We start from the raw sequence: 20,904 nt of genomic DNA on the forward strand, positions 1-20,904 counted from the left end.
CTGGGCAAGAGGGTCCAGTTAGGAGCTGAAAACCCTGTAGGAGGAGAAGTGGGGAGGGAGTTAGTGCCAGAGGGGCAAAGGCTGCTCTCTTTCCTTACACAGACCCAGAGAAAAGCACCTGAACTCTGGGCTTTGTCTCTTTCACTTCCTCGTCAGCCCCAGTGCCTTGGACAGGACCTGGCTCATCTTGAGTGAATGAATAAATGAATGAACAGGTGAATGAACGCTTGCTCACCCACACAACAAACCAGGACGAGATGTGATCTTCGAGGCAATAATGTCAGCCTGCTGGACACCAAAGTATGTTTCCGAGACCGCTGTGTTGTCATAAGGGGAAGAAAAATGGGGATGCTTAAGAAATGGAGTGTGTGTGCCCTAGGCTACTGAAAACGAAGGAGCTGAATTCCCACCTAATTTAAAGGGCACACGGTGGTGGTTTCGAGGTGCTCTGTGGCAGAGAATGGGGGGAGTGAGATCACAATCAAGGGTGACATGTCACGGCATTAATGTAAGGTTAAAATAGTGAGACTCAGTCCCAGTTTTGTGGTACCTCAACCATTTCCAGCAATTTCTAGAGGACAAGTGGAATTGACAAATTAATATCAATCGGAACTTGTGTCAGTGAGAATGCTAGCGGCACTCTGTGGGTGAGGGAGCTGGTGTAAATGCTAGGAACAGTGAATAGGAATACAAATTTTGCAGTGGTGAGAGCCATCACTCAACTGGGGACACCCCGGTGGAAGTTAACACCCAAAGCTGGGGTCCCCACACTTGAGGGGAACTCAGAATCCCCTCCAGGGGTCATAAAAACACAAACCGTTCGGTGCCCTGACCCCAGAGCTTCAGGTTCATCAGGGCTGGGGCAGCCTGGGAATCTGCATTTCTAACACGTTCCCAGGAAGTGCTTATGCTGCTGGTCTGGGGACCCCACTGTGGGAAAGCCATGGTCAATGAAATCAGACATCCCTGCTTGTCAGGGCTCTGCCCGCCCTGCCCGTGGGATGGAGACAGCTTACCCATCAGTGCCCTTTTTGCTCTCCTCAATGAAGGCAATGGATTCAGATCTAAGGCGGTTGGTCACTTCATATGTGCGCAGGGTGACCCCGAAAATATCCTCATGGTACCGGTTGTCATCCTAGGAGACAGAAACAACCAGGAAACAGACCTCAAATGCCAGCCAAGGGCACGGAGAAGGGCAGACACGTTGATACCCTGGAATGGAATATTCCTAGAGAAGACGGTTCCTTAAGAAACGAGGTGTAGGGAGTTCCCTGGTGGTCCAGCGGTTAGGACTCGGTGCTTTAACTGCCGTAGCCCTGGGTTCAATCCCTGGTTGGGGGACTAAGAGATCCTGCAAGCCCTGCGGCACGGCCAGAAAAAGAAAGAAAAAAGAAACGAGGTGTAACGCAGGGCCCCCAGAGACCCCTTTGGTCTCCAAGACTCTGTTTCAGCAAGACCCTCTGCCCTCTAGGGCACAGGGCCTCTAAGCCCAGTTGGCAAAGAACACTTTTGTTCCCATCCAGAACCATGCTGCTGCTTTGTGGATTCTGAGGATAGAAGAGCTGAGGGGGGTCCAGTGGAAACTTCTCCATTTCCCCCTTTCCTCCCTCCTCCTTGTTCCTGCAAGTTCAGATCTGGGCATGGCTGGGTTTAGTGTAAACATCACAGCCTGTAGAGACCAGCAGAGATGGGAGAAAAGACAAAGTGCCCACTTAGCACCCAGCAAATACCATGGTTGGCAAAGTGGAGGCTTCTCTGAACACAGGAGTTCTTCTGACGGTGAGCATCTTAGCTCAGCCTTTCCCAGAAACAGACAAACAAAAAAAGACAACTCAAGAAACAGCACGAGTGATGATGAACTTGTGGCACCTGGGAGTTTCTGGAGCCGCTGCAGCTCCTGAGGCAGGACTGAGGGATGGGCATTAAGAATATCCCAGAGGGCAGTGTCACTGAGCATTAAGCAAGGGGAAGAGGCACCTCCCCGCTGAGGAGAGGCAGTGGTTGGGGAACACGCATGCAGCAGAGTTAAGTTCCGGCCTCCTTGGTCCCAAAGGTTGTGAAGAAAGTTGCCCATCTGTAGAGTGGATTCGTTTTAAGTTGGGGTGGTTTTCAACCTCATTCTGTAGAGTTTTGCAGAATCTATGAAAGCGTCTCTCAAGACTCATACCAAAGAGGCAGAGTGGTGAGGGCTCTGCAGCTCTCCTTGGAGCTCTGGCATTTCTACCAGAAAGTTGTTGTTGTTGTTTTTAACCTAGTAGGGTTTATTATCAGAATTAGAGCAAGGGCTTCTTCTGGGCCACGGTTAGGACTTTGCTTACTGGGCAGCTACTAGCCTTCGTGCAAATTAGGAAAAGGCAACCCTCCTCCCAAGGTGCACTGCCTGGGAAGCCAAGCATGGGGTGGCTTTCATCCCCCGCTTGCCCACCTTGGACAAACCTTCTTGTGCAGTGCCCAACCTGCACAACCGCACAGAGCAGTGCTGCAGCTTGTTTCTGGGGATGGGAAAAGTTGGGTTCGGATGGTTTCCATCTAGCTACCCAGTGGTCCACCCACTTGTTATTTTCACACATCATAGCTCCCTACCATATTTAATACACGCACCTGCATGTCCCACCATCCTTCCTTCTCTCTCAACTATGGTTTGGGACCACCTGTATCCTCTACCCCCAGTCGTAAATGGGAAAATGGGAGCAGGGATGTCATCATGGGTCCCCTAGTCATTGAGACAGAAAGGGTGAGGAAGAGGAGACAGGAAGCTGGATGCCAGGAAAGGAGTCCCGGGGGCTGGGCCATCGCTCACCCTCAGCCTGCTGATAAACACGCCGGCGTCCTCCACCGAGAGCTTCCCCTGCTGGGCCATGATGCGCTGCATGGCTTTGAGGACATCGGCCGCCATGGTGACGTCCCCGCAGACGTAAATGTGGCCCCCTTGCTCCTTCAGGGCTCGGTACACGGGTTCTGCCAGCTGCTCCTGTAGGATGTCCTGCACGTACTTCTGCAGGGAGAAGGGGGACCAGTGAGAAGGAGCTGGGCCGCAGGACAATGCTGTGTAGCTCCCTCCCGGGCCCCACTACCCCGGGAGCCAAGTCAGACACAGGGGCTCGCGTGCAGGTCTATGTTTTGTGCAGTGATGCAGGGCACTGGGAAGAGTGAAGCAGGAGAGGAGGGAAAGCCAATCTGAGGGTGCGACGAGCTGCTCCCCACTCTGGAGCTCACCTCTAATGAGAACCCTCTTTGGAATCATGCAGCACGTCCCCCAGAGCCATCCCCTGGAGGGGCGTAGAGGGGGGCATCGTCTACCCGCTCCTCTCTTCGATGGCCTGTGGTCACCCAGGGGGTGTTAACTCCCGTACACTTCTAGGTGCGGGGCTGGTACTGCAGGCGTCCTAGGCCGGGGTGCCAGAGAAGCCCCAGGACGGACAGCAAGAAATGGGGGTCGGGGAAAGGGTTGTCAGGTTACACCTGGGCCAGGCCAGCTGCTGCAGGAATTGCTGGAATAACAGGGGGGCTAAGAGAATGTCAGGTGGACACAAGGGGTGTACAATGCAGCCTCCAGGGAATTCGTCTGGTTTGTCCAGGAAGCTTCCCCCCAGGCGAGCCCGACATTCAGCTGGTACGTTCAACAGCTGTACCTGCTACCGAAACACTGATGAACTTCCATGCCAGAGGTCAAGTAGCTAATGCCCAGACCCTCTGAGTGCCCCCCTCCCTGCTGTCCTGGCTCCTTTCCTGGGACACCCCTGGGGGTCCAGTTGAGAACCCCAAGATCCAGCAGGGGCATGCTCCAGTCCTGCAGCCTGTGTCCATTCTGACTTGGAGTGCCTCTTATGGGCTGTTTAATTTTTTTTTTTTTTTTGTGGCTGCTCTGCATGCCTTGTGGGATCTTAGTTCCCCAACCAGGGATTGAACCTGGGCCCTCGGCAATGGGAGTGCGGAGTCCTAACCACTGGACCGCCAGGGAATTCCCTGTTTAATTTTTAAAATCCTTTTTATTGTGATAAAACACACATAACGTAAAATAGATGCGTGTTTTCAAGTGTATAATACAATGCAGTGGCACCAAGCACATTCACGGTGCTGAGCAACCATCCCCTCTACCTGGTTCCAGCACCTTTTCATCACCCCCAGAAGGAACCCTGTACCCTCCCCATCCCCCCTTCCCACAGCCCCTGGCAACCATGCATCAGCTTTTCTGTCTCTATGGAGTTTGCTGTTGTGGATATTTCATGGAAGTGGCATCATAGAACGTGGGCTGTTCAATATTTTAAGTCAAATGTTTAGGCTCCAGGCTTCCTGAAGTTCAGAGCAATGTCACGGAGGAGAATGCAGAAAGGCTGAGGGGTTTCTGGGAACGGGATTTGCATGGGTGGACGAGCGCGTGTGTGTGCTGGGCTGGGGTGGGGGGACCATGAACAGGCTGGGGGTTACCTTTGGTTTGTCTGGCTCCCGGGAGTAGGCTGTGTACAGTTCTCTGAAGACCCCCTTGCTCTTGGCCTGTAGGGTCTCCTCCCTGTAGATGTGGTCTATCTTGGACTGCCGGCACCCGAAGACCAGGACCATGGGGCAGGGACTCATTCCTGGGGACCGGGAAGACCTCCTGTCACCGACAGCTCTGATGCCTGATTTCGGGGGTGGCTGGTGGTGGCAGGGGTGCTCAGAACCTTAGCACGTGCTACAGGGGTAGAGGTGCACAGACCCTGGGGCAGGCGGTATATGTACTCACATACACACACACGCACATGCGCACACGCTGAGGGAAGTAGGTGAAGTGTGTTCAGACTTCAGCAGACCTCTCTTCTCTGGGTCTCAGTCTTTCCTCTGGGAAAGCCCCCACCACTGGGTACTGCTAAACCCCCAAACTCTGAAACTAGACTGCCTGGATTCAGATTCCAGCTTCTGTGTGATGCTGAGGAACTTACATAACTTCTATGTCTCCGTGTCCTCAAGTACAAAATGGAAATAATAATAGCGTCTAACCTCATAGGGTTATTGTAAGAAGAAAATGTAAAACATTAGACCTGTGCCTGGTACACAGTGAATACAGTTGTCCCTCGGTATCCTAGGGCATCAGTTCCAGGACCAGCCCTGGATACCAAAATCCACTGATGCTCGAGTCCTATATAGTTGGCTCCCTGTATCCGCGATTCCTCTGTATCCAAGGTTCCACATCCATGGATTCTCAACCAGCCTCGGATGGTGTAGTACCATACATATGTATTTAATGAAAAAAGCTTGCATATAAGTGGACCATGCAGTTCAAACCCATGTCGTTCAAGGGTCAACTGTACTTTGTAAATGGTAGCTATTCCACTAGAATGACAGTTCCACCGGAGCAAGTTTTTTTTTTTTTTTTTAAGTTGTTTCTCTGTCTTGTTCTTGCTGCACCTCTATGCCTACGATAGTGTTTGGCATTCATGAGATGCTCAGTAAATCCCTGTTAAATGCATGTCAGAAATGTGGGTTTCTTTCTCTCTCTCCTCCCAAAGCTGATCTGTTGTGTTTCTCACACAGCAAACCCTGCTCCTGAATGACAGTCTTTGGGACCATCCCGTGAGCACACAGCCATTGGATAAGGCTTAACGCTTACCCCTTCTAGGGCTGCTTACATTTTAAGATGGGGTTCTTATCTTAACAGTCCAAGAAATGTCTTCTGGGGTTGGAATTCAGGCCTCGGAACAAGCTGTGTGGACGATTTGTTTGGACAGGTCCTTTGAATTACACCGTAAACTTCACCCATGGGTCTGGTCACTACTATGCTCCCCCTCCGTCCCCGGGTAGTGACACAAAGCAGAGAAAACATCACCATGCCTCCGGGATGCTGGGACACAGGCGGGCCTCCCTAGGTCCAGGGGGTAGAAACCATGTGCCTGCTAGACCGTGACTCACCTTTGTGCTGGATATCGAATTGCCGTTGCTGCCAGAAGCTTCGGAAAGGGGCAATGCCTGTGCCCGGGCCGACCAGGATACAGGGCACTTGGGGATTTCGGGGCAGGTGGAAGCTGGGCGCTCTGGACAAGGAAGAGAGAGTCAGAAGCCTTGCTGAGCTCAAATCTGATCAAGAACTGTTGGGTCTTAGGTAAACCAGATGGCCGTCTTGGGTAGAACTACAACAGGGCTTAAAGCTCTTCAGCTGGGGTCAGGCGGCCCTTATCAGGGTGGGAGGTCCCATTAATTTGGGTCCTCAGGGTCTGGCTATCACTCCATTTCCCAACTATCCCCATTGCTGAGCTAAGCCACAAAGGGTGTGGGGTTGATTTAACCCAGGGTTTCCCTGCCTCAGCACTCCTGACAGTGGGGGCAGCATACCTCTCGGTGATGAGGGCTGTCCTGTGCATTGCAGGATGCTGAGTAGTACCCAGGCCTCTATCTATTAGACGCCAGGAGCACCCTCCAGCTGTGACAACCAAAAATATCCCCAGACATTGCCAAGGGCCCCTGGGGGGGCAAAATCACCCCAGGTTGAGAACCACTGAATTAACCATCCATGAGATCTTCCCAAATCAGGGAGTTGCAAACTTCAATGTACAAAAGAATCATGTGGGGACGTTCAAAGAGGGTGTAGATTCCTGGGCAATGCAGTAAGTCTAGGCTCAGGACTCGGCATTTTTGAAGCGCCCCACGGGATTCTGATGCTGATGGTATGTGGACCGTATCATGACCATTCTACCCTTAACGGCTGAGACAAATGGCTGGCCAAGCCCACCGTTTAGGTAGGGAAGTTATCAGTTGATAAAGAAGGTAACTACAGTGGATCTAAGCTCAGACATATCCCTTATGTTTTTATTTGTATGTTTTTAAAGCTATATTATTTTATTTGATTGACTGATTGAGGTAGGAACACTTAACACATATTGACCAGGGGATTTTTACACAAACTAACACCTCTGGCCGTAACACGTCTCCGATTAAAAATGTGTTTAACGTGAAACCTATCCTCTTAACACACTTTAAAGAGCACAATACGGTATTGTTAGCTATGGGCAGAAATATCCTTTGAAACTGAGTTTGGAAGGGGAAGATGGTTGACAGGGAAGGGAATTAAATCCTCCCGGTCTCTAAGAAACTGGGAACACATGGGGTGGCCAGCAGGCTGTGGAGAGAAGTTTCACTAGTCTGCAAATTCCATGAAGGCTGAAACTGCATTTTGCCTGGTCGTCTACTGTAGCCCCATCTAGCATAGGACATGCACTTGATAAATACCTGATGCACTGACCTGAACTTGACTAGAGGACTTGCTTAGCTTCTGCTATGTTGCTCTGCCCCCAAGATCCTGTTTCCTTAACAGCTTGGAGCGATGCTGAACGTTGATCTCAATCCCATCGGACTCAGCCATCTCTCTAGAACCCTTCAGGCTGGTCCACCCGCCCCACCTCAGGACATGAGGATGCAGATCTGGGATGGCTGCTTCTTTCCATGTGCCACTCACCCTCTCACGAAACAGGGCACCACTTCGTCAGCCTGGATCCGATTGAGCCAGGAGGAGCACACGCCGTGGTGAATTGGTCCTTCTCCATCTAACAGGATAACCGAGGTGATCTGGCTCATTTACTGTCCCTCAAGCTCCCCCGTCCCCGGCTTCCCCCCATCCTCCAGTGCAGAAGGCTCGCAGCCCCGACACCAAGTTTCTGCCTTGGAGTTCCCTGTGTAGATCCCTTCCTCTGACGGGGAAGAGGAAATGGTAAAGCTGGGGTGGGCTCATGGCCGTGAAACTGGTGGTTAGGGGTGGCTTGTATTCCAATCGTGCCCACTGAAAGGGCCTTGATCGATGTGCTCTCGGTGGCCTGTCAGGACCCCGGTCTCAGAGCTCTTTCAGGCACCATGCATTTTTTGTTTGTTTCTTTGTTTGTGTTTTTTTTTTGGCCACACTGCACAGCTTGCAGGATCTTAGTTCCCCAATCAGGTATTGAACCCGGGCCCCAGCAGTGAGAGCACCAAGTCCTAGCCACTGGACGGCCTGGGAATTCCCAGGCACCATGCATTTTAATTGCTATAACCAAGGAGGAAAACACGGGTGCAGAGGTCAGGTTATCCGGCTATATCGTCCCATGTCCACCTCTCTACAGCCCGCTGGACATCAGGCAGCAGATGGCTCCCCCCTCGGAGGAAAGGGGTGGTGGTGGCTTGTTCTAGCTGCTGCCTTGGGGGTATGAGGGGAGGAAGGGAGTAGAAGGAGGTCTCAGGCTTTTGGAGAGGCCTCCAAATGCACATCTCATTTCCTTCCTAATTCTGCACAGAGCTGGCTCTGCCTAAGGGGACGGTTTGCTGCTCTACTTCTTTTCCCAGTTTCCTGGTCTTGCGGGGTGGGTCACCTCCCCAGGATTTGGGACGTGGCAGAAGCTTAGGCAGGTGTGCAGAGGCCCCTGGAGGGGGGGAAACGCAGACCCGGGGGTTTCTCCCAGAGCCTCTGCCCACCTTGGGTGCGGTAGGAGACAACGGCCACGGTGAGGTGCACCTCGTCGGGGTACATGTCTGGGGAGGAGCTGATGGAATAGTAGCGAGGTTGCAGCAGTGACAGCTGGGTCAGGAGCAGGGTGGCGGGCATCTGGATGGATGGGAACTCCTCCAGCACCTCCACGATGTTCGGGTTCCTGCCCCATTTCCATTCCTCGTACTCCTGCAAACCCTGCACCAAGGAGAGGGGCAGAAAAGAACTCGCAGCCAGACCCTGGAGCAAACTTCCAAGGAACGCTTGAGGAGGTCCAGGGAAGAAGGCAAATTAACAAATAATAACAGTTAACTCGTGCCTAGGAATTACTCTGGGCCAGGTTTTCATTTTTGCAAGGACCTTATAAGTCTGATTGTTATCCCTATTTTATTGATGGGGAAACTGAGGGATATAGAGGTCCAATGGCTACAAGGTGGTGGCAGACTTCAGCCCGAAAACCAGATCTGGCTCACCACCTGCTCGTGTGGCCCGTGAGCTAAGAGTTGTTTTTACATGTTTAAATGGTTGGGGGTACAAGGGGAGAATCAAAAGAACAATACTATTTCATGACCCTAGGCTATGACATGAAATTCAAATTTTGGTGTCCACAAATAAAGTTTGATTGGAACCCAGCCACGCCCACTCATTTATGGATTGTCTATGCTGTTGTGCTACAATGGCAGAGTTGAATGGTTGCAACAGAGATACATAGAGCATGAGTCTAAAATATTTACTACCTGGCCTCCTACAGAAAAAGTTTGCCGACCCCTGTTCTAGGCAGTCTGGCCCCAGAATCTGTGCTCCTAGTATTAGACTCTCCTGCCATTTGCGAAGGTCAAGAGAAATGCACTGTGAAGGGAGTCATGACTTGCAGGCGTGAGATTTGTGGGTCTGCAAGGCTGGAGGTGTATCCTCGGAGCGTATGGGTCACATTCAAGATGGTAAAAGACAGCCCCGAAGGAACAGGTTGGGGTGTGGAGGACCATGTTCGGGGGCATGTTGACAGCAAAGCCCAGGTGTTACTAGGGAGCACAGGAACTCTCTGGGGCTCTGGAGTTATTTTTCCTACATCTTAGAAGCTGCCCTTAGCTTATAGGAGGCTCCGATTTTAAGGAGGGGTAAAGCCTATTACCAGTACATTGTATAACCAAGCTTTTCCCCATGTTCCTAAAGCCCATCCTTGCTCTACTGATAGGGTATGGCATTCTGGAGAATGTGCTTTCCAGACCCCCAGCCTCATTGACTTCGAGCTGCTGGGGCTCAATTGGCCAAAAGCCCCAGCAGCTGCTCACTGAAACCGACACCCCCCTGAAAACTGACATGGATCTGATCCTATATGCTTCCATTCAAACTTTCTGCCCTCTCCTTCACGCGGGGTCAGGCTTGTTTTGAGGTCTGATGGTTCTCTCAGTCTTATCTGACTCTGTTCCATCTTCTCTCACTCAGGTGTTTCCCCTAATAAAAAACATCCCCGCTCTTTTAATGGAGTTTGCGCTTTTTGGAAGAAGCGGATTAATACATACAGCTACATCAAATTTTACTTTAAATAATCCTGTGCAAAGAGTGCAAGCTCTGCTCCCTCTTCAGATTATCCCCCTTCCGTTACTTAAAATTTTAAAGCAAAGTTATGTGTGTACAGAGTTTAAAAAGTTAAATAACTCTTCAAAACTTACGATTAAAGTTAACGCCCTCCAACTCCCTAGAGGTAACCACGTACAGTTCTTTTAAGTGTTTTTTTTCCTGGTGCTTATTTTCATATTTCTAAGTAAGATGCACTCCCTGAATTAAAAACAGCACTTCCTGTGCCACCATTTGATGCCCTCTCCTGCACAGCAGAAGAAAGTGAAACCATCATCTTCTGGTGGCTTGCTTACTGGGGAGGAGCCCCACTGGGAGAAATCTGAGTGGTCCTCCCAGCTAGGATTTTTTTTTTTTTTTTTTTTTTGCGGTATGCGGGCCTCTCACTGTTGTGGCCTCTCCCGTTGCGGAGCACAGGCTCCGGACGTGCAGGCTCAGCGGCCATGGCTCACGGGCCCAGCCGCTCCGCGGCATGTGGGATCCTCCCGGACCGGGGCACGAACCCGTGTCCCCTGCATCGGCAGGCGGACTCTCAACCACTGCACCACCAGGGAAGCCCCCCAGCTAGGATTTTTTTGCAGCTTTGTTTCTAAGCAAGGGCGGTAGAAGCTGTGCTTTTTGGTTTACCTTACCATCAGGGGCCTCTTCTATCTTGAAGTCATACCTATAGCTCTTCAGCACTGAAAAAGCTGATTTTTAAAACAGGGCACTGGGGGATTCTCTCAAGTTCTTTTTCTTCTAAGCATGGGCTCTGATGGAACTAATGGAGGCTCAAGGGTTCCAAAGGCAGGAGGAAAAAGAGTTAGAACAGCAATTTCGACTGTAGCCAGAGAACTCTGAGATTCAACGGGGTCGCCCTCTCGTTCTGTTAGACCTTAGTTAGAAGGAAGGGAGATGGGCAAGATTAGCCAAAATGGACTAGCCAGTGTGGTGACCTGCAAACTAGACTATGGCAGCCCTCGCTCAAGACTGCCATCTGCTGGACAACTGTTGCAATAACTATACAATTCTCCAACGAGGAGGAGGTAAGGTTGTGTGTATGTGGCCAGGGACCCACCTTGCTGAGGACCAGCAGACGCTGCTTCTCTTTCTCACTGGTGGCCAGAGAGGCAAACTGCTGCAGCTGCAGCGGCGTTGGAGGCGTGGTGATATCCAGGTAGTACTTGAAGGCCTGGAAGATGGTGCAGGGTGGGAGGCGATGCTCATCGGTCCAGTTACTGATAACCCCTGTGGAGGCACAGAGAAGGTGAGAGACGGGTCGGGGAGTCTGGGCTCCGAGGGCTTAGGTCCAAGTTAGGGAGGCCAGACCTGCTTCTGGGACTGAGGATGGGGTCTGGAGAGCCGGACTGCCCCAGAGCCAAGTAACCCCTCGGCTGTCCACCTCCCATGTCCTTCATCTATACCCAGGGTCCTGGGGACCCTGTGATCACCTCCTGTATGCAAGGAGCTTGTCCAAAATCAATCGATATTATTAACTCATTTAATCCTCATCACAATCCTATGTGGTGGGTGCTATTATTATCTCCATTTTGCAGTTGAGAAAAATGGAAGCACAGAAAGGTTAAGGAATTTGCCCAAGGTCACACAGCACAAATGCATAAAGTCAGACAGTATTGCTCCAGACCATGTTTTAACTACTATGCAATACTGCTTCTACTTACTTTACTCCAGTACAGCCCCTACACACAAGCCTCTACTTCAAGATAAAAAGTACTGTTCCAACATGGAGAAAGAACTGTCTGGGTTGGATTTATTAAGCGAAGGTATGTCTCTGGTACCTTCCTAAGGGATTTTCAATAAGGCTTTGGCTACAAACTGTTTTCACATTCTGCCCTGACTTTGTGTCCTAGCTCCCTTGCAGAGGGGATGTGTCACTGTAGCCGGGGCTACCATGTATGGTCACTGCAGTTCCTTGTACCTGAGTTCTGAGCTCACCTGCGGCTACTGAGATGAAGCACGGAGACCCATTTACCTTGGAAAGTTATTTAATAGGAAGGTCAAGGATGGTCCCTGAAACAGGCTGGGACTTGATCTAATTTGGTCAGAAATACGGTTCAATCCCAATGGACCACTGGGCTTCATAGGGTGCCTTTGGATCCTAAGAGGGGGCATGGGTGGACTCCAGCTGCTATTTACTTGGTGGCAGTGAGGCAGGGGTGATGAAGGAAGTTAGACGAGTAGCCTCTGCTAAGATCAGTGTCTAGCTGATGAAGGAAGGTAGAAGCCCCTTTGGCTCGAAGATGAGCCATCAATGTCCTGGCTTCATGGACATTCATTTGCTTAGCCAGTTGGGCCAAAGTTATTCAACCATGAGAAAGGAGGAGTCTTCGGTCTCGTAAGCTGGGGGTGACAGAGACCCACTCTCCTACCTGGAATGGTGATTGAGAAGACAAGTCTCCTCTTCCCCAGATACCCACTGCCTTTGGGACTCCCTGGAGAAGGGAAGCACCCTTGGGTGTAGCCCGGCCATAGTTACCCAAAGCCGTGTTTCGCTCCTCTAGCAGCTCCACCTTCACCAGCTGGTTGACCGGGGGTGAGTCCTCCAGCCGCTCGATCAGGGCATTCACGAGGTCCTCGTGGTTGCCGGGGAAGACGCCCAAGTGGTCCCCAGGCTGGTACTGCAGCTCCTGATTCCCGTTGGTGTGGAGACGCACGAAGATGGTTGATCGGCTGGAGGGTAGAGCAGGGGAACAGTGGGATGAGGGCCACCAGCTTCTGCCCACCTCCTCGGCTCCTCTGTCTGTCCTTGTGGCTGCAACTCCCCTCCTTCCATTCTCTTTGGGGCTCAGGCCAATCAGACTCCTGGCCCCATCACTGCACGCCGCGGCTTTCAGCAAGGTCACCCACGGGCTCCTCGTGGCAAATCCGAGCGCCAGCTCCCAGCGCTCACTGTGGTCATATCCGACCAGCACTGGACGCAGCTGCCCACTTCCTCCTCCTCAATACCCTTCTCTTGAGCATCCCAGGCCCTCCTGATCTTCTCTCTGGCTGCTCCTCTTCAGTCTCCTTTGCCAGTTCCTTCTCATCTCCCCTAACTGGAGCACCCCAGGGTTCAGTTCCCAGACATCTCTGCTTTCCTGGCTCCCTGCCCCTGCGTTTCTTTCCTCCGTAGCACTTACCATCAACTGACCTCCAGCAGAGTTTACTCCTTTACATGCTTTGTGGTCTGTCCCCCCTGCCTGCCCCCTGGCCCCCAGGACAATGTAAACTCTAGAGGGCAAGGAATTTGTCTGTTTTTTTCCACTGCTCTGTTCTGGCACCTAGGACAGTGCATGGCACGTAGTAGGCGTTCAAAAAACATTTGTTGTTTGTAGGAACCTCAGACCCTCAGGATTAACCAGCTACTGGAATAGGCTCTGTTCTCTGTACCAATCAGAGTTCTGCCAGGAACCACTAGCCCATTGGAGCCACAGGCAATGATGTCCCCATTCTGTGAAATTCCATCTCTCCTAGAAATCCCAAGCTCCACCCGCTTTTGCAACCAGGGTCCTCATCTTGTCATGGAAAAGGGAAAAGAACTTGGCCTTAAACTCAGGTTCTCGTTGTGCACAAATCCCATGGTATTATAAAATTTACGGAACTAAGGAGAAAACCCGGAGATGCCTGCCAGGTCATGCCGTTTCTTTTGATTTTTGGATTTCAAGTGCAGGAGCTCTGTGCTAAGAATGAATTCTCAGACTAGGATTATTCTGGTCCTCTTTAAAGTTTTAGTACAGATATACCACATTTTTATACCTGAAAACTCTGGGATGGATGACCACGCTTTGGTAAATCAAATCGTTTTTGTATTCTTTGAGTTACATTCGCATTTTCAGATCCACTGTTTTCTTCCTTGCCAACTGGTTTTTGGTTGACAGAGACACTTGATATTCAACGTGAAGTTTCTACATTCTCCGCGGTATGTAAATCAGCACTTGAATAGACCAATGGGACTCGCTATTTAAAGGAGCTTTTGGCACAGCCAAGGGGCCTTTTGTGCTGCAAATAGCCGCCATTATTAAAAATAGTTGTGCTGGCATATTTTGCACGGCACCCCTGTCCTTAGTATGGGGGGGGGGAACTTGGTAACTGAAATTGTGAATGATGGTGGTGGGGTGTGGGGTACCACTCTCCTTCCCCGGGGAAGATTTTGTTCTCTCTGGGGCACTGATCTTACCCATTAAATGCGCTTGCGCGACTGATTCTGTTCTGAGCTCATACCAATTTTTTGGTTCCTGGAGAGCAAGGCATCAATCGTCACCCACTGCCAGCTCCAGGAAGGGGATCGGCGGAGGCTGACAACCAGCAGAGGGCGCTGTGGGGTTGCTAATTTGGGAGCCTCCAGCGCCTACCAGGGGAAGCCTTTGAAAGGTCCACAAATCAGTTCCTACTTTCTCCCAGATCATCATGATTTCTTTCAGAAGTATATTTGCCTCTGTTCCTTTGGCCAGTACAAAATAGAAATGCGGAGGACCCGAACTTGCTGAGCTGGCTCACACGCACAGCCATTTCCCCTAAGTCCTCTTGAACGTGGCTGAAGGTGGTCTGGCGGATAAGAGGCAGGGATGGGAATGGAGCTGGCAGGTGGGCCACAAGGTGGGCCCCGGCTCTGCTGGGAATTTGACCACGGACACTTTGCAAGCCGCTGACCAAGGCATGGCATGTGGAGAATCCCGGCAGTGAATGGCTGCATGGCCCTAGGACCATGTGGTGGGTAGTGGGCTGGTCCTTGAAGCTTTGCAGGAAGCTGATCCCCCAGTGGGTAGCAGTAGCCTGGAGACTAATTGTCCTACATCTCAGTTCTGCTGGGGGTTTCTAAGTATAGGATTTTCTAAGCCTTAAAAAAAAAAAAAAAAGCTTGGGACACATATGGGCCATTGAAAAGTTTTAGGGGAAGCAGAAAGGGCAACATTGGGAAGGTAGAGCCATTTGAGCCCTTTCCTCCAGAGTATCCCCTGCCTGTGATGTATTTATATTCACCTACAGGAGCATCACATACACACACACACACACACACACACACACACACTCGGCAATGGTTCAATGACAGGTTCGCAGATGAAAGAACAGTCTGCTAACGTCCAGCATTAAATGGAAAAAAAAAATAGCTCATGTTCATTCTTCAAGGAAAAGAGTAAACAGTGTCTGTTGTGAGCAGTTTGAGTGAATAAGGTTCATACCTTCAACAAATTTGTATTGAGTGTCAGGCACTGTTCTAGGCACTGGTGAGAGAGTGATGGATAAAGATAACAAAGGGCCTGATTCTCATTGAGAAGTAACTTAGAAAGATCTCACACGGGGCTGGTGATGAGGATGGGTGGATGCTGATGGGTGGGGGCAGTGGGCTAAGTGCCTGGCAGATAAGTATGGTCAAGGAGGCCTCTCTGGTGATTTGACACTTAAGCAGAGATCTGAAGAATGAGAAGGAACGGACATGCAAAGACCTGGGGGAAGAGTGTTCCTGAAAGGGGAAGCAGCATGTGCAAAGGCCCTGAGGTTGGAAAAAGTGTGGCACATTTGAGGAAGGGAAAGAAGACTGGAGTGTTTGGAAGAGGGGTCAACACAGGGGTGGGTGGTACAGAGGAGATCAGAGAGCTAGGCAGAGGCCAGATCATGAGGGTCTTGTCATGACCTGTCATGGCAAAGGAGTTTGAAGGTTTCCTAAGTCCAGTGGGAAGCTATTGGAGGATGTGAAGCTGTGGATGGACAGGCTTCCATTTACATTCTTAAAAGATTAGTCTGCCTGCTATTGGGAAAATGGATCTTTGAGAGAAATGTCAAGAAACAAGGAGACAAGTTAGGAATCTATGGCAGGCACTCAGACCACAGACGATCGTGGCCTTGCTTTAAGGTGGTGGATGTAGGTCTGAGATATAGTTGAAACACAAGACCCACAGTACGAGCTGAGAGTTGGATGGATAGTGGGAGGGAAAGCGAGGTGACAGGGAGGATGCTTAAGTCTTGGGCTTAAGCCAAATGTTGATGTCTTCTGTTGAGATGGTGAAGGCTGGAGAGAAGCAATTTTATCAGAGGGTAGCTGGGAATTAAGAGTTCTCCCATCAAGAACTCTCCATTATAATGTCCCATCTTTCTCTGAGATACCCCAGCTCTCAGGGCCCCTTCAGCATCTTTGCTCCTATTCTCTCTTCCTAGATGTCCCCCCTCTATTCACTAGCCTATCTAAAGCCTACCAGGCGTTTCCCCTCCTCCTTCTGACTTCTAGGACCTATGATCCACACCCCACCCATTAGTGCTCCATAATACTCTTTTCTGTATTGTTTGCTAATTGCCGTATGTAGAAAACTTATTTCCTGGCCAGGCAGTAACTGCGGTCACTTTTCTCTTTAGAGTTGCAAGGACCACCTTCAAAAGGTGGCTTATTTCCTCTTAAGCACTTTGCTTGCAATTAAGGGTCTCTTGTTAGGGGTGGGAGTGGTGGGTGTGTGATACATGATATCTTGCTATGGTCTCCTGGCTCAAACAGCTGGGCTTTGGCCTTGGGCAGGGGAAAACAGGAGACAGAGTCATGCTTTTTTGCTCAGTTATTCTTAAAAAAAAAAAACAAAAACAAAACAACCACCATATAAAGCTGGAAATGGTAGTAAACCTGAAAATAGGTAGTGCTATGGAGTGTGCTTTTAAAGAGTTAAACATCTAGACACCATTTGGTCCTTTTTGAGCTAATCCATAACTGATTTTAATACTGTCTTCTGGTTCCTAACCTTGTTGAAATATCTTCTTGTAAGTCATTCAGAGCTAACTGTCCTTTCCAGAGGTGGATCGGGGGTTATTCTGGGACTTCAGTCCAACTCAGCATCGAAACATCTGTAAATTACCTTGCTTTTCATGTACTGTGGTTTGGGGAGTAATCTTTGTGATCTAGGCTTTCACAGTTTGTCACTGAAAGAAATTTCCAGTAGATTCTTAGTCCCTTCTCTTCCAATGCTACTGAAGTTGTACTTTTCCACAGGATGGAAATGGGGAGAACGATGCGTATTTCAAATGAGTCCCTTTCTGTATCAGAGATCAGTATGCTCTGAATATTGCATTTAACTAATTATTCAAATGGATTAATTTCCCAATCCATTTCTTTAGTGTTTGAGGATCTGGGAGAGAACATGAGAGGCCTGGGGCTCCATCCTGTTGACCACTTTATCACAAGTTTTACATCCAGGCACAGAGAAACAGACTTGTGGTTGCCAAGGGGAAGGGGGGTGGGGGAGGGATGGAGTGGGAGGTTGGGTTTGGCAGATGTAAGCTTTTATATATAGAATGGATAAACAATAAGGTCCTACTGTATAGCACAGGGAATTATATTCGATATGCTATGATAAACCACAATGGAAAAGAATATTAAAAAAAAGAATGTATGTATATGTATAACTGAATCATTTTGCTGTACAGCAGAAATTAACACAACAGTGTAAATCAACTATACTTCAATTTTAAAAAAAGGTTTTAAGTCCACGTAGAAAGCACACATACTAAATTTGCAGGTGTATGAAGCTGGGACGGGTAAGGAATAGTAACGGGAATGAGGGATACGCTAGTTGCTTTGTGTGTGTTGCTTCTAATACTCACAGCAGCCTTGTGATGCTGGTGAGGCCATAGGTATAGCCATTTGGCATTTTGACCTTGGAGTCAGAGAACTGAGCCTGTGTGGCCTTGAAAGGTCACTTGCATTTTCTAATTGTCATTTTTCATATTTAAAACGTGGATGATACTAGTACTTACTTCCTGGGCTGGTCAGAACTCTGGGAGATCCTGCACAGAGAGGACTCAAAACAGTGCTTGGAACACAGAAAGTACTAGATAAACATTGGCAATCTTTATAGCCATCGATCTCATTTTAGGTAAGGAGATAGGGGTTCAGAAGACCCAAGGGACTTGCCCAAGGTCACACAGCTGACATGTGGCAGCACTGGGGTCAGAACCCATGGCTGTCCAGCTGGAGAGCCCACCCTTTGTACTATGCCAGGCAAAGAATCAAGATCTCAAAAGAACTTCATGGGCCAAAACTGCAAAGTGAAAAAGATTCCATTCAACAGGAATCAATGCAAAGACTTTCTTTACTGCCAAAAAATTTACTTATACAAGTAGAGGGATGCAGAGACCTGGCCTGATCATTCTGAAAAGACTTCAAGTCCACGAGCAGCAAGGACGTAAGCTTAATGGGAGAGCAGCATGGCTGTTAGGACAACACCTGCAATCCTGGGCGGCATTAGAGCATCCTATCCAGATCGGGGATGGTAATAATAGCCTTAGTGCACTTGGTAGTGATCACAGGACCTCCACTGCACTGTGACCAGGGCTGGGAATGACATTTCCAGCAGGACAGAGTGTGTCTTTTTTTTTTTTTTTTTTTTTTTGCGGTACGCGGGCCTCTCACTGTTGTGGCCTCTCCCGTTGCGGAGCACAGGCTCCAGACGCGCAGGCTCAGCGGCCACGGCTCACGGACCCAGCCGCTCCGCAGCATGTGGGATCTTCCCGGACCGGGGCACGAACCCGCGTCCCCTGCATTGGCAGGCAGGCTCTCAGCCACTGCGCCACCAGGGAAGCCCCAGAGTGTGTCTTTTTACTCAAGCAAAAGGTTTGGGAAACCAGGTCTCAGGAAGAACAGTTGGAAGGAATGAGGACCAGGGAGAGATTGGTCACTGTCCTTGGCTATTGGCAGCTCTCTCATTTGGAAGAACTGACTCTGTTTTGGGTGTCACTGGAGAGTGCAACTTAGGATCAAAATGAAGTGCTAGGAACATTTGCTTTGGTTATAAGGAATAGGAAGATAATTTCTAACAATCAGGACCTCAAAACACAGACAGGGCTGTTTTACAGGTTAATAAACCTCCCGTCATCCCAGAGGAATTTAAACAGAGACTGAGCAGGCATTTCTCAGGACAGCAGAGAAGAATTACCCACAGGGAGATGTCAGGACTAAGTGATTTCTGACTAAGATGCACATTACAATGAACATTAGCAGTCTGAGAAGGGTGTGGTCTCTATTAAAAATTCCTCGAAAAACCTTTCTCTTTCCCCTTTCCACAAGGATCGTCACCATTTACTTTTTTCACCCCTGCAGGTTGGAGCTTGGCAAAGGGAAAGCAGGAAACCAAGATGCTAGTGGCAAGGGGGTCTCGAGGACCCTTAGAGTAGTAATAGGAAGCCAGTCCTCGGAGTCCTCCTTCCTTGTTGTGGGTGGCATCTGGGGCACAGGTGGGGAACCCAAAGGGGCCAAGGTGTTCCTACCTGGATTTAGGACTCTGAAGGTTTTGACGGCTGAGGAGTCGAGCGGCTGAGACCCGCTTTTTGTGGACACTGGATAGACCTGGGGGGAGAAGAACAACGGTCTTCCTGTGATGGAGTTAAACAGTTGTCAGTAAAAAGTCTCCAGCTTCTCCTGACCCTCTCTTTACCGGGAGGACTGAACTAAGGGAGACCAAAGCAGTGAAGCCCACCTCCTCTAAGGACCTTTCGGAGGTGAGAACTCCTGTCTTCCTTTCCCCCCGCTGTCATGAACATCTCCCCAGGTGTGTGGTGGGAGGTACCTTGTGTGAGTTCTGGAGCTTCGGCGACGTAGGTGAGGCGGAACTTGTTCCTCTTCCAACTGCGGTCATTGCTGATGAGGGAGTTGTTTGCTTTCTCAATGTTGACGTCATCTCCCACGCAGAACACATCACAGGCTGCCTGTGGCACACACAGGGCTTTCAGTGACCTCTTTCAGCCAGCAGCGTGCCTCCCAACAGCTCCAAGTCATAGCATGTATCCATCCATCCATCCGTCCACCCATCAACCCATTCACCGACTCATCCACCCACCCTCCTCCTCCCTCCATTCCTTCCTTCCTTCCGTTCATCCACCCATCCATCCATCCCTCCACCCATTCACCCATCCACCCACCCATCAACCCATCCACCCACTCATCTACCCACCCTCCCTCCCTCCCTCCATTCCTCCCTTCCACCCATTCATCCACCTATCCATCCATCCATCCATCCTCCTTTCCTCCCTCTCTCCCTTCCTCCTTTCCTTCCCTCCCTCCTTCCTTCCATCCATCCATCCATCCTTCTATTCATCCACCCATCCATCCATTCCTCCATCCATCCACCCATCCTCCCTCCATCCTCTCTTCCTCCCTTCCTTCCCTCCCTCCCTCCTTCCTTCCTTCCATCCATCCATCCACCCATCCATCCTTCTCTCCATCCATTTATCCACTCATCAACCAATCCACCCTTTCTGAGTGCCTTTGATGGGCTGGACATACCACATTTACTATTGACTTTGGGACCTAACCTCTATTTAATATGTAACTCTCTTATGTCACTTATTTCTAAAACCAACTCTTGCAGAGGCTTAACATTAAACAAGAAAGTAAAAACCTTAGAAATTTCCTATCTTCCTCTAAAGATTTAAAAATTATAGTGAAGGCAGAATATATTGCACGTTTGGATACCTGCGTATAAAATTTTTCTTTTTCTTTTTTTGCCAAGTTCGTAAGTTCCCCAACTTTACTGATTCTAAGAATTACTGTTCAGAATTCAGATTCTTGGAGGTTAAAAACCATGGATAATTCCCAAGGTTTTCAAAGGTAGGTTTTTTTAATACCATTTTTTGGCCTCACGTTGATTTTAAAATAATCCAAATGTCCATTTGCTGAAGAGTGGAGAAATAAAATATGGTACATCTATAAAATGGAATATTATTTTGGCCATAAAAAGGAATGAAGTACTGATATATGCTATAATGTGGATGCACCAGGAAAGCATTAAGCTAAGTGAAAGAAGTCAGTTATAACAGACCACATATTATGATTCCATTCATATCAAGTGTCCAGAATAGGCAAATTTATAGAGACACAAAGTAGATTTAGTGGCTGGTAGGGCTGGGAGTTGGCTGGGAGGATGAGGGATGTGATGGCTTAAAGGGTA

The 20,904-nt window shown here is 49.5% G+C and overlaps 1 protein-coding gene across 1 annotated transcript in view; it reads right to left on the reverse strand.

The window, feature by feature from the left end:
- NOS1 (nitric oxide synthase 1) overlaps window positions 1-20,904 on the reverse strand; it is an 87,162-nt gene continuing 66,258 nt past the window's right edge. The window contains exons 18-28 of the mRNA XM_029225398.1: window positions 19,525-19,663; window positions 19,226-19,304; window positions 12,480-12,673; window positions 11,061-11,230; window positions 8,413-8,623; window positions 7,427-7,514; window positions 5,887-6,008; window positions 4,429-4,577; window positions 2,801-2,995; window positions 1,017-1,135; window positions 1-34 (exon numbers count right to left, since the gene is read on the reverse strand). Of these exons, the coding sequence (XP_029081231.1) occupies window positions 19-34; window positions 1,017-1,135; window positions 2,801-2,995; window positions 4,429-4,577; window positions 5,887-6,008; window positions 7,427-7,514; window positions 8,413-8,623; window positions 11,061-11,230; window positions 12,480-12,673; window positions 19,226-19,304; window positions 19,525-19,663 (1,482 nt within the window). The 3' untranslated portion in view covers window positions 1-18. The remainder of the gene's footprint in view (window positions 35-1,016; window positions 1,136-2,800; window positions 2,996-4,428; window positions 4,578-5,886; window positions 6,009-7,426; window positions 7,515-8,412; window positions 8,624-11,060; window positions 11,231-12,479; window positions 12,674-19,225; window positions 19,305-19,524; window positions 19,664-20,904) is intronic.

Source organism: Monodon monoceros, unplaced genomic scaffold, assembly GCF_005190385.1.
Source record: "Monodon monoceros isolate NGI ecotype Baffin Bay Population unplaced genomic scaffold, NGI_Narwhal_1 Super_Scaffold_1, whole genome shotgun sequence".
NCBI lineage: Eukaryota > Metazoa > Chordata > Mammalia > Artiodactyla > Monodontidae > Monodon > Monodon monoceros.